This window comes from Nilaparvata lugens, chromosome 3 (assembly GCF_014356525.2).
Source record: "Nilaparvata lugens isolate BPH chromosome 3, ASM1435652v1, whole genome shotgun sequence".
Taxonomy (NCBI): domain Eukaryota; kingdom Metazoa; phylum Arthropoda; class Insecta; order Hemiptera; family Delphacidae; genus Nilaparvata; species Nilaparvata lugens.
The window spans coordinates 1,223,991-1,237,775 of record NC_052506.1 but is presented as its reverse complement, the minus strand read 5'-3'; the positions used below and the strand labels follow the sequence as shown (position 1 = coordinate 1,237,775).

The window sequence follows — 13,785 nt, the reverse complement described above, 5'->3', positions numbered from 1 at the left end:
TGGTTTTTTAGTAATTATCCGCCATTTCTTCCGCCATCTTGAATTGAATTTTATTGAATTTCTTATTGTCGGGTCCTCATGGTATATGGACCTTAAGTTTAAAATTTCAAGTCGATCGGTTAATTAGGAATGGAGTTATCGTGTTCACAGACATACACACACACACACATACACACACACACACACACACATATACACACACACACACACATACACACACATACAGACCAATACCCAAAAATCATGTTTTTGGACTCAGGGGACCTTGAAACGTATAGAAAACTAGAAATTGGGGTACCTTAATTTTTTTTGGAAAGCAATACTTTCCTTACCTATGGTAGTAGGGCAAGGAAAGTAATAAGAGCTGGAGAGGAGAAAAATAAGGGTAACCGTATTCAACCGATCCGTTCGGCCGTTGGATCGGATGAATCTGCCGGCCGTTAATTTGGCCGAATATGGTCGTCCATTGGAACTGTTTACGTCAGTTTAGTTGCCAATTATTGAATTGACTACTATCACAGCCACCAAATTTTTTCATAAACAATGTTTATATTGAGATTTTGAAAATTGAATAAACAAATATCCACTAAATTAGTTGTTCATTACAATAATCTTACCCTCAACAAATATCCACTAAATTAGTTATTCATTACTAAGAAATCTTTGTTCACAGATTCCATTGAACATCACAATAACGATGATATCTTTGTCTCGCATATGGAACATGCTCTTGAACCAAACTTATCAACTTTTCAGTGTCCATAGCTACAACTTTATTAAACATAACAACTTAGGACATAAAAAACAAAGACAAGCAAGACTGTGAAACAATTTTAGGTTAGAAACACTTTGTTGTCTCAGCTCGACTAGTTAGTTCGGCCGGATAGAGCCGAAAAATCCCATTTAATTTGGATCGAAAAATTGATCGGCCGGAGACGGCCGTATGAACCTGTTGCAATGGACGAGTATCTATTCCTTTCTTTGTTGGGGGATCGTTCGGACGTGTTCGTTAGTTTTCGGCCGATGCTAGTTCGGACGAAATCGGTTCCAGTGTACAGCCCATCTAACAAGTCACCTGCGCCAACTCCGACGCACTAAAGACTTAAGGCTGGCTTGCTCGTTGAACTCAAAAGATTGAGCGTCTGATAACGGCGCTCGGGATGCTTCATAAATCCTGTGACTAATTTCCATTGTAACATGGACTATGTTTAAATATCTTAATAAATTCTTAGCCATTTGAAGCAACCATCTTTATTTTACGTAGATAACAAACTAAACTCAGTAAACAACTTATTATTTTATCAAACAGTTATCATGTGATTAAGTAACATCACATGATATACAAACATCTTCCCCTTTTACTTTCTCAAACATTTCCTTTTTCAACCTTTCCTTTGATTTCATCGTCTTCTTAAAAACCTCTCATTTCTTCTTAATATTCTTCCACTATTGGACTTCACCACATAGGACCGTGGGGCATCAGCTTCATTAATAACTACTCCAGGCTCCCATAATTTTGTTCTCCAATCTTGGATATAAATGGGCTGATTTTCTTTGAAATAAGATACATGTTTCCGTGACTGCTTATCGTATGTTTCTTTCTGTTGAAATTTATGGTTCTTCATTTGCACTGCTATTTCTTCCCGAGGAGTTGATGAAGTTTCAAACTATCTTGAGGATAAGGGAACTTTGTTCTAATCATTCGACCAAACATTAACTGAGCAGGAGAATAATTGAGACCCGCAACACAACTATTCCGATAGTTAAGCAAACTCAAGTTCAAATCGGTTTTGCTTTCAGCACACTTTCTTATCATAGTCTTTGCTATGTCCACCCCCTTTTCAGCTAAACCGTTAGACTGAGAATAACGAGGACTTATTGTAATAATTTTAAAATCCCACTCCTTTGCGAACTGTATCATTTCTTGGGAGCCGAACGGATTATTATCAGCTATTATAATCTGCGGAATTCCAAACCTGCCAAATAACTGGGATAAAATAGATTTAACAGCCGAACTTATCTTACTGTTCATTTTTGTTATTTCAAGCCACCTTGAATAATAATCCACAACTATGAGATAAGCTATTCCTTTTACTTCAGCTATATCCACTCCAATTTTTAAAAATGGGAAATCGGGTATTTCATGAGAAAGCATTGGACTTCTTACATTGGACCTTCTATATTTTTGGCAAAGCATGCAGGATTCAGCCAGATTTTTTATGTTTGCTCTTATTCCTGGCCAATAATAAAATTTTGAGGCAATGCTGTTCATTTTTGTTTCTCCTAAGTGCGTTTCATGGAGCCTATTTACTATATTTATTATATTTTATTATTTTATCAAACAGTTATCATGTGATTAAGTAACATCACATGATATACAATCAGACTACACCATAACAAATAATATTATTTGCTGTTTATTGTATCTAGGGTGTTCATAAATATAATGAATCGATTCATGAATTTGTTTGAATTATCTAGCCACTCAGTATCAGTATATTTGGATTAGTATAAAATGGCTTCACTTGTATCGACTACTTTATTAAAATTAATAAAAACATGTAGTAGCCTACATGGGTAACCTACCCTTTCTATTTAAAACATTTTAAAAAAACTTTAAAACATTTCAACGACTAGTTTCGGCGTACTGTGGCCATTTGCAAGTTGACTCTCACGTAGTCGCGCCCTACTCAATCACACGAGCAGTCGCGTGTTGTAATATTTCCAAGTGTTATGTACTCTGTTTACCGTCAGAACATATTAATTGTATAATTACTATTCCCATCTCATTGGATTATTTGACGCCTATAAACATTTGGATGATTACCATTTCGTAGCCCAATAAGGTACACCAAGCAAAGCCATAAATTCTGTGTTATTGGTTCGTTTACAGTCCCCGTATACAGTCTTTCCCTATCTTATGCACAGTGGAAAACGCGAAAATATAATAATCCAAATCAATAAAAACATTTGTAGAAACATGTAGTAACCTTTTTATTTGAAAAATTGTAAAAAGTTTAGAACATTAAATATTTGACATTTCAACCTTCCGGCAGTCGCCGGAATTCTGTGTTATTGGTTCGTTTACTATCCCCGTATACAGTCTTTCCCTATCATACTTATGCACTGTCGCGACTAAATAGCACCTAAAGACTTAACCATTGCTCGGTTGATACTGCAACTCAGTGGAGTGATGGGGAGAAAGTTTTGTAATGCATAGGTGACTCATTCACTGACACCACCCCATTCAATACAGTTTTGTGTAGAAAAAAACTGGCACTGTTGTACTTTTTACAACAGCGCGACTGCCGGATGGTTAAAATGTCAAATATTTAAATGTTTTAAACTTTTTACAATTAAAAAAAATGGTACTACATGCTTTTACAAATGTTTTTATTGATTTGGATTAGTATATTTTCGTGTTTTCCCAATGGCTTATTATGTGTTTTGAATTATTTCATTAATTTCTAATAATCTAACAAAGTAATTAATTGATTATTGTGTTACAGGCGACGAGATGAAAGGCGGCTCCAGCAGAGGACCAATCCGAAAGGAGTTTTCACGGTCAGTGTGAACGCCACCGAACTGTTCAGCCAATACGAAGATGACTACATTGACGCGTGAGTGCTGCAATGCTATTAATATCTTGTCCACTTCAAGATACAAATAACTCGTCAAAGTTGGACATCCACCCCCCAGTTGCACAACGGTCGGTTAACGTTTAATCACGATTAAATGCTATACTTTAATCGAGATTAGCGCTAACCGATGCATTTTGGTTGCACAAAGCAGAAATTTCAAGCGATAACACTGATTAAACTAATAGGCGTAAAATAGTTTTAATTCTGATTAGTTGGCACCGAAGAAAATTTGGTTGCACAAAAGTAAAAATCGAAAAATAACGCCGGTTGAACTAATCGACGTAAAAGATTATATCGTCGTAAAGATTAGGTTAACAGGCCATTCACAGAGAATTAAATCCAACTAACGCCGGTTAGGTAGCTACTTATAGCTGTCTTCCAATTAATTTTTGGTAAAAAAACTACAAAATTCAAAGTATGAGCTAAATATATAAATGAATTTTCTCCGTTAATAAAATAGAGAAGTGTATTTTGTTGATATTAGCATTCAAAATTAGATTCTGATTTTTGAGGTTAGTTTTCGATCTGTTGTCGTCTGCAGATAGCACTTGACACTGGCGACAGACAGAGCATGTTCATGGTGCATGCCTCTTTAATGAATGGTCACCGCTTCAATAACATAACCTCAATTTTGTACCATTTGTTCAGAATAATAACTTCTGTCGGTTAAATTATAGTGTGCCGTATTGTGAAACAGTTAAAATCTTGGTTAGTTAACCGGACAACTTAATCGGGATTAAAAACTAACCGATCTTTGTGGAACAGAAATGAATCCGTAAAACTAACGTCCATATTTAATGTCGATATTTAACCGACGTACGTGCAACTGGCCCTCAATAAGTTCATTGATGGAAGCATCGAGCTCAAAATAAGATTTGGAAGCTTCATCCCTTGCTACACATAAACTTGACATTAGAATAAGTTTCTTCAGTCCGATGATCAGAGACACCAGGTCAAAACGTTTGTCACTACTAATAGTGAGTGCATTTTCACTGTATAAATGTTTTTGAAATAGACCTATAGACCTATTAAAAACAATAGACCTATTAAAAACAAAACAATAATATTTGTATGGAAGGAAACCCGAGCAGCATACTGCACAGAACATTGTAAAAAAAGCGCCAGAGAAACTTACTTATTTGAAAAAATCCTGTACATTGAATTGGTCGTGTAGAGGGGCAGGAGGGGCGCATTTGGAGGGGGAATTTCTCAAATTTATCCTACCTCAAGTAAATCAGCCATCATGCTCTGGTCTAGAGAGCAGCGGGCCTTCGCAGTTGAGAGCTTCTTTTCTAATGGTCGATCACCTTCCGCGCTTGATTTGAAATTCCTCCTCACAGACTCGTTCCTGGCCATAATTCGATTCTGTCGTGGGTTAACACATTTCAGGAGTGTAGGATTGTCGCTAAACCCAGAAATGGACTTCAACGAACCATCAGAACTCCAGAAAATATCGAAAGAGTGAGGCAGTCAGTTGTGCGTTCTCCAAGGCGTTCGGCTCGCAAACACGCAGCTGCTATGCAAATTTCTGACTCCACTGTTCGACGAATTTACCACGAAGACCTTCAACTTCATCCCTATAAATTGGCTGTTGTTCAAGAATTGACTGAATGCGATTTTGTTGCCCGTCAAAATGCATGTGATATGCTGATTGACAACCTGCCTGAAGACGCGGTCATTTTTTTTTTTTAGTGACAAGGCTCATTTCCAAAAGCGATTCGTCAATGTGATTTTTTTAATGGGGTTATTTGAAATCTCTGGTTTATGTTGATCGACCACGGACCATAGCACACCTCAAGAACAACATTCGCGACGCCATTGCCAACATACCGATTGATATACTCAACGAAATTTCAAAAATCGACTTCATCAGTGTATGTGCAATGGGGGTCGCCATTGGTCTGATCTCATTTTCAAGACTGCATGGAAAAACAATTGAGATATTGTATTCTCATATAAAAAAAGATTAAATCAATATCTGAAGTATTTTTGTTTTTATTGACCTTTCAAATAAGTAAGTTTCTCTGGCACACCTTGTATTATGTTTGTAATCATTTTTCAAAATTAGCTGTTGAGTTGTCCAATGTGGGAGAGGATTCATTTATTTACTACTAATAATAATACTGAGGGTGATGCCCACATAAGCTCTCAGGCTTGTGCGTAGGTAATGAGTGAGAGGGATGATGATGAGAGATGACGACTACTTTTTAGGTAGTCGGGACCAACGAATTATCGTCTCCTCCGACAGACGGGGTGGCCGTATCTATGTGATTGTGCTGTGGTTAAAAACTTTTGGCCCGGTCGAGATTCGAACTCGGGTTCTCTTGATTATAAGACCGGCGCGTTATCACTTACTCCAACGAGTAAGTAAGAAAGCCACACGATTTACTTATTTTTTATGTGTGTAAATTTGAAGGTGTAGACCGAACATTTATCTATTTTCATTTATTTATTTGTGTGAATTTGCAGTTATAGCCCGATGGTGGTATGGCCAATCGAGGTGAAGGATCTATCAATCTCGCAATCGATCGAAGCCCCTCTCACACTCAGAGACACGCTAACACTGCATGGCAATATATCCACTCTAAATCATTCAGGTAAATGCAACTTAATCACTTCTATTTACTATATGTTGTCCTTGTTCAGCTCTTGAAGAATGAAATTTCCCCGGCAGTCAATGACTTTTTCCTTCAAAGCAGCCTGTAAAAATGGACAATGTAATTAATTTTTGGGGATGGAAAACTGAAACAATATCCTATTATCTGAAAACCTGGGGATGGGTTTTGGAAAAGGACTACTCGCGACGATAATAAAAAAATTGAATATAACTTGATTGATCAAAACACTACCTTTCCTTACAAGATCCCAATCTTGAAATAGTTATTTGTATATCTAGAGTGAAAAGTACCACTTTTTCTCCCTGAGGGAAAAAGTTTGAAGCCTGAGACGAAGCCGAGGGCTCCAATTTCCCTGAGGGAGAAAAAGTATTTTTCGCTTGTGATGTACACAACATTTTTCCTCCATCTACATTTTTTTTATAGAAACTGCAAATCAAATGATTTCAATAACTCACGTTATTGGTGACAATGTTTTCTTTAACAACATAACCTAAAAACCGGTCGTCTGATTGGCACTGCCGATTGTGCTATCTATCGGCAAAAGTTGTAACAATTATCAGCTGGCCGTCTATCAAAAATGGCTGACTCCAGTTCGCGCGTTTCAGATTTGAATTGCAGATGAAAAATATTTGTTGGTTGGTATTTTGAATAGAATAAAATATTGTTGTAAATGTGCTTTTGTAATTGACCCTTTATTCATTAAAAGTTTACATTTATGAGCAAGATAAAAATATAATAAAACATCATCTTTTAACATCTCTTATAAAACTCTAACTTAAAACTCAACTTCAACTAGTTATTTACTTGTAAACGTTCGTTGCTAAAACAGTCACCTTGACAACCGTGCTCACATGATATCCACGTAGGGCTAGCCTAGGCCAACGTTAATAGACAAAAGGTTGATCACTCACAGGTGTATGATTCAAAGTGGTGGGGGGAACGCCAGCGTGACGTCACGTGTAGTAAAAATGTTCTAGAGTAACCACACTGAGCATACAGTTTATTCACTGTATCTTCAAATATATCGTCGTATAATCTCCTCAAGATTGACCTAGAACTTTAAAATTCTCCATACTTATAGCGAATGAATCACCGATTCTAATGATGTTGTTAAATATTTCAAGTTCATTCAACTTTTATGAATAAAATGAAGTTGAAAGTTTTTCATTTTTTCATGAATCTAAAAACGTGACACGAAAAAGTTAATAAGCTGGAAAAGCGTTAGTAGACAATGTTATACTATTATAATTTCAGATTAACCCTTAAAAAATCTTGATAAACCAATGCATCGCAATAAACCGATAAACCGATCCCGATAAATCCGATGAATTTCATTAATTGTAAATGCACTGAACACATGCTGGTATCGAGCACATGTTCTACGAGAATCAAAAATCTCATCCCCGAAATTCACAAGCTGATGTATAGCCAAACTACAAAATATAAACACGACCTAGAAGATGAAGAAACCTTAAGGGTTTAAAAGGGAAGGTTAGGAGGTGGGGTTTTTGCTTTTATATGGCAAAATGATTGTATTATTCAAATGTTTTAATAATTATTTTAAAGCAGAAACAGAAAGCTTGCATGTCAGAAAATGTTTGTGTTATATAATTTGACTATACGACACCATATGATTTTCAAGAATGCGATATTCTGCCAACTCTGTACTACAGCCTACGTCACGGCTGCAGTTCCCCCACTCCAATTGCATTTCAACGAAAATACTATAGATGAGTGACCAACCTTCTGTCTACTAACTTTGAGCCTAGGCTACATCAATTATGTATAGATTTTTATCGTCTACTAATATTAAGTATGTAATATCATACAAACATATATTTCATGAGTTGATCAAATTTCTGGTTGTGGTATTGAATTCAGTTGACTCAAAGACAGACACCTCTATTATGCTTCCTCATCTGAGCTTAGACCTTCTAACATATTATTTCAAATGTAAGTTATTAAAATAGAGATGCTTCCCATGTTATTGAAATGGAGTGACTTGGGAGTTTTTCTCTTTTTTCGTCTCGAGAGCGAAAAAGTGACACTTTAGTATTATGTTCCAGGGAGTAAAGTAAGCACTTTAGACAGTAGGTGTAGGAAAACTACAATTATGTAAGGTTTTAACTGAGACTGAGACAGCCTATAATTGATTCTCAAGACGAAGATCCCTCCAGGTGAGCAATGTCTCAAACAATCAGTTGTTAACTGTTAACCACAAACGGATATGGGCCTTGATTGAATAATTCATAAACTACAGTATAAGTTTATATATGATTCAAACCAGACCTTGCAGACCAAAAGCCAACTTACTCTTGTTTGTCTTTTTAAACACTTTTATTCTAGTTGCTCTGACAAACTTCTAACGTGAAATGGATTTTCGATTATATCTCGGCTCATAAACCACATAGAGCCTTCTGGTTTCCACTAGCTCATTGGTACCATCTGACACTACAATTTAAGTAAAATTTTGATTGAAGGATTCAAGGATTTAAGGACGAAAAACAGGAAAGAGTGTGAGTTGTTCATGATTTTGCTGTTTCGAACCTTGTATATATAATTCCATCAAAACTTCATAGAGCGGTGTGGTCTAGGAGGTAGACAGTCTGCTTAGCACGCTGATAGTAAAGGTTCGATTCCTCTCATTTCCTCTTTTTTTGCAAACAATTTTAATAATCAATTTTTTCCCTATCATTCATGTGATTCTATCATACAGCTGTAGCAGCACAAGTAGGCTAGTGCTAAATTTATTTTTGCAATAATTGTGATGGATGTATTTTGTTTGAGCTACACTTTCATCCTTACATGATCTCTCTGTCGAATAAGCCATAAGTATGAATAAAAAGATAAACTACACTCTACGTGAACAAGATTAGTGTAAAATTTAAATGAATATAACAATCTTTGACTTCCATTTTAATTAGTTCAGCGACTAGGAAATTCCCAAAGTCTCTGTGTGGTCTAGATCTTGCTAAGCAGGAGATTTTGTTCACATTTTTAGATAGTGAATAATTTTAAGTGAAAACTAAAAAGATAAAAATAACATTAATTAAAAAAAATATCAACACTTTAAAAAATGCACTAAAAAGAAGAAAATAACTTTTTCCTACAGATACCTTGAAAAGTGACCATTTCTGCACTGATTGCAGGCCGCAAAGAATCACTTTTCCGCACTAGTGCGCAAAGTGAGTACTTTGCGTACTCCAGATTGCAGCATGACAACGCAAAATAGTTAGTAGGTTATATGGAGCACCAGTGCAGGAAAATCAAAATTAAGTTGGTAATACTCATAGTGAGACCCACGTTATAATGGCAGTGGAGAACAGCGTTCCTTGCCATTATGTGCCTTGATTATAGTCATTTCAATGCTTACATAAGATAAACCCCCTTCAGGCAGTCAGATAAATTTTCAATTGAATTACTAATCATTATAATTCAATTATTATTATTATTCAATTTTAAATAAATTAAGGTTTTTATTAATAATAAATTACACAGAAAAACATTTGATGGATTTCAGGGAATTTTACCCATAATTACCCACTTTCATATTCAATGGTAACTGTAGGAAAAATTTAATGTGAATACGTGAGCAAAGTTCGTTTGCTGCACTCAAGAAACCATCATTCCGCACTCGCCTACGTACTTGCTCGTGCGTAAACGTTTCTTTCGGTGCAGCAAACTGTCACTTTGCGCACTAGTTGCACAAATAACTATTTTGATCACACTTGGTTAAGAAAAATTTCACTTTATATACCTGAAAAAAAATTCTAATTACAAGTCGAACGATAAAAAGTGTGGCTCAAAATTTTTGATGTTGAAGTTTAAAGTATTTCTTGAGCTTTAATGTTAATCATGAATAATCCTATTCTATTAAGCGAGCAATTTCTGTATGTTTGAGCCACACTTTTTATCGTTTGACTTGTAATTAGAAATTTTTTTCAGGGATATAAAGTGAAATTTTTTTGAACCAAGTGTGATCAAAAAAGTTATTTTCTTTTTAGTGCCTTTTTAAAAGTGTTGATATTTTTTTTAAATTAATGTTATTTCATTAGGGCTACTTTTGAATAGAAACTACTTGATAATGGCATCATGGCCGAAACATGTCGTAAGTAATCAATTTTAAAAAATGTTACTTAAATTTTTATTTTCTATTTCCATTCACTCCTGTTTGGTTTCCCCAAAAACCAAAAACTAGAAAAACCTGGCCAGGTCAAGTATAGCAGAAGCTACATGTTCGGTACGAGTGATTGGGAAAGTCTCTGAGTCTTTCAGGATAAATTCAGGAGTACGACAGTGTGATGGGCTCTCGCCAATTCTCTACAATATAGCCATCGAGGAAGCACTCCAAAAAATTGCAAATAGGGATGAAGGCATAAAAATTGGATCTGGAATCAACACACTAGCTTTCGCTGATGACGTGGTAATTTTCGCAGAAAAAATAAATGACCTAAGTCACTTAGCAAAAGTGATCATGGAGGAAGCAGGGAAAATTGGACTGAAAGTAAATAATACAAAAACGAAGTATGTACATTTCACAAGGAATCGAGATAACATAGACCAAGGTTCTCTCCAAGTGAACGGTCGTACTTTGAAAAAGTAGACACTTTCAAGTATTTAGGCGTTGTCATTTCTGAAGAAAACACAGAAGTAATAGGAATAGAGAATAGGCTAAACCTTGCGAACAGATGTATGTATGTTTCTATGTATGCAACAAACTTATGTTCTCAAAATTGTTATCACATACAACGAAAATTAAAATATATAGAACTATTATCAGTCCAAATTTGCTCTACGGTGCTGAGACATGGAAGTTAGATAGAAGGAAGGAAAGGAAATTGATTGTATTTGAGAACAAGGTCGTTAGAAAAATCGATGGACCTATAAATGAGGGAGGAGAGAGGAGGAAGAGACACAACAGAGAACTTTGAGGCCTTTACAGACTTTTACAGGGATCAGATGGGCTGGGCATGTTTTGAGAAGAAAAGAAGACAGCAATCTCAATCAAGTGTTGAAAAGAAATCCAGAAGGACGACAACCGAGAGGAAGACCACGATGAAAATGGTAGAGTCAAGTGAAGGCCGATATGGAGAGAATTGGAGCAACCGAGGAGGACGCGGAGAATCGAGAGAGGTGGAGGGGCTTTGTTGGTGCGGCTAAATGTCTACTTCGATATGTATGGCCATGGCAGTAAGTAAGTAATCACTCTTGTCTGTAAAACATGAAGCTAAAATCATAATATAGCCTTCAAAATGGAATGTGGTTTTCAAGATAAAACATACATTTCATCTTCACACGTTGGAAGGGTCATCGCTTTATTAGTTACAACTCATAAATTAAATTAGCGACAAAACTTTCCAACTCTCCAAAATAATGTTAAATATAAAGCTGCGTACACATACTCGTGCTTCCAACCCGCACCGAGCACGCTCCTCCCTCGTACCGCCCATGTACCACCATCGCACAGCAATCGCTCCGCCTCCGCTCTCTACTCGCACCGATCATGAACGTTACGGAAGATGGTAGATCTTCTCGCGTTCCCGGTCGAACCATTGTTGCTCGCCCGTCGATCATCAATCGCTCTGCTGGAGTGACGTTCGGTTGCGGAGCGGAACGAAAGTCTGTACGCACCTTTACATGTCACCTGTGACACAACCATTCTTAGTTGGTGGGTCAGTTCATTGCCTCTTGGTTGAGTGTTAATAGCTTGATATGAATTTGTGTTTTGTGGCAAAAAAACTGAGTGAAATGATTTTGGTTGCAGGATCAGGCTCGTTCACAGTGGGAGCCAAGCGTCTTCTGTCGGACACCAGCTGGATTGAGTTGGACCTGAGCTGTGGCAATGGACCGGCCATTACATTCAAGGCGTTCCGCTCGCTCACCAAGTCCATATTCGGCACATTTGTGCCGCATCTCCAGTTCACCAATCAGGGTATATCGGCCGGCGCTGAGACCTGTGAGTAGAGAAGCAATGAAGTCTTGAAAAATCGTGGAAATAATTTTAAAATTTATCCAAATTAGCTGTAGACTGTAGATGTAGGTTTGGATGTAGGCTGTAGATGTGATGGACGTTTACTCAGTTTTAAAGGGAGTGTAACCGGGTGCGGCAGCTAAACTTACCTCTTCAAAGTGAACGCCATTTAGTCAGCTGATGTCCTAGTAGAGAAAATTTGGTCTCGTTAGGGTACAACCACACTGAAAGCGGAGCGGAGCGTGGCGTGGCGCGGCGTGGCGTGGTCAGAGCGTTCATGATACACACAGGAAGCGTCGAGGCCTGCAACCGTAGAGGACTCCTGGTAAAGAGGCCTCAAATTTTCGCAGAAAAAATAGATGACCTAAGTCACTTAGCAAAAGTGTTCATGGAGCAAGCAGGGAAAATTGGACTGAAAGTAAATAATACAAAAACGAAGTATGTACATTTCACAAGAAATCGAGATAAAATAGACCAAGGTTCTCTCCAAGTGAACGGTCGTACTTTGAAAAAGTAGACACTTTCAAGTATTTAGGCGTTGTCATTTCTGAAGAAAACACAGAAGTAATAGAAATAGAGAATAGGCTAAACCTTGCGAACAGATGTTTCTATGTATGCAACAAACTTATGTTCTCAAAATTGTTATCACATACAACGAAAATTAAAATATATAGAACTATTATCAGTCCAATTTTGCTCTACGGTGCTGAGACATGGAAGTTAGATAGAAGGAAGGAAAGGAAATTGATTGTATTTGAGAACAAGGTCGTTAGAAAAATCGATGGACCTATAAATGAGGGAGGAGAGTGGAGGAAGAGACACAACAGAGAACTTTGAGACTTTTACAGGGATCAGATGGGCTGGGCATGTTTTGAGAAGAAAAGAAGACAGCAATCTCAATCAAGTGTTGAAAAGAAATCCAGAAGGACGACAACTGAGAGGAAGACCACGATGGAAATGGTGGAGTCAAGTGAAGGCCGATATGGAGAGAATTGGAGCAACCGAGGAGGACGCGGAGAATCGAGAGAGGTGGAGGGGCTTTGTTGGTGCGGCTAAATATCTACTTCGATATGTATGGCCATGGCAGTAAGTAAGTAATCACTCTTGTTTGTAAAACATGAAGCTAAAATCATAATATAGCCTTCAAAATGGAATGTGGTTTTCAAGATAAAACATACATTTCATCTTCACACGTTGGAAGGGTCATCGCTTTATTAGTTACAACTCATAAATTAAATTAGCGACAAAACTTTCCAACTCTCCAAAATAATGTTAAATATAAAGCTGCGTACACATACTCGTGCTTCCAACCCGCACCGAGCACGCTCCTCCCTCGTACCGCCCATGTACCACCATCGCACAGCAATCGCTCCGCCTCCGCTCTCTACTCGCACCGATCATGAACGTTACGGAAGATGGTAGATCTTCTCGCGTTCCCGGTCGAACCATTGTTGCTCGCCCGTCGATCATCAATCGCTCTGCTGGAGTGACGTTCGGTTGCGGAGCGGAACGAAAGTCTGTACGCACCTTTACATGTCACCTGTGACACAACCAT

General features: G+C 37.3%; 1 protein-coding gene across 2 annotated transcripts in view; it reads left to right on the top strand.

Moving 5' to 3' along the window:
* Window positions 1-13,785, top strand: part of LOC111057814 (dnaJ homolog subfamily C member 11) — a 60,705-nt gene that overhangs the window by 8,947 nt on the left and 37,973 nt on the right. For both annotated transcript variants that reach the window (XM_039422584.1, XM_039422583.1), the window contains exons 4-6: window positions 3,510-3,620; window positions 6,111-6,238; window positions 12,024-12,215. In XM_039422584.1, coding sequence (XP_039278518.1) covers window positions 3,510-3,620; window positions 6,111-6,238; window positions 12,024-12,215 — 431 coding nt within the window. The remainder of the gene's footprint in view (window positions 1-3,509; window positions 3,621-6,110; window positions 6,239-12,023; window positions 12,216-13,785) is intronic.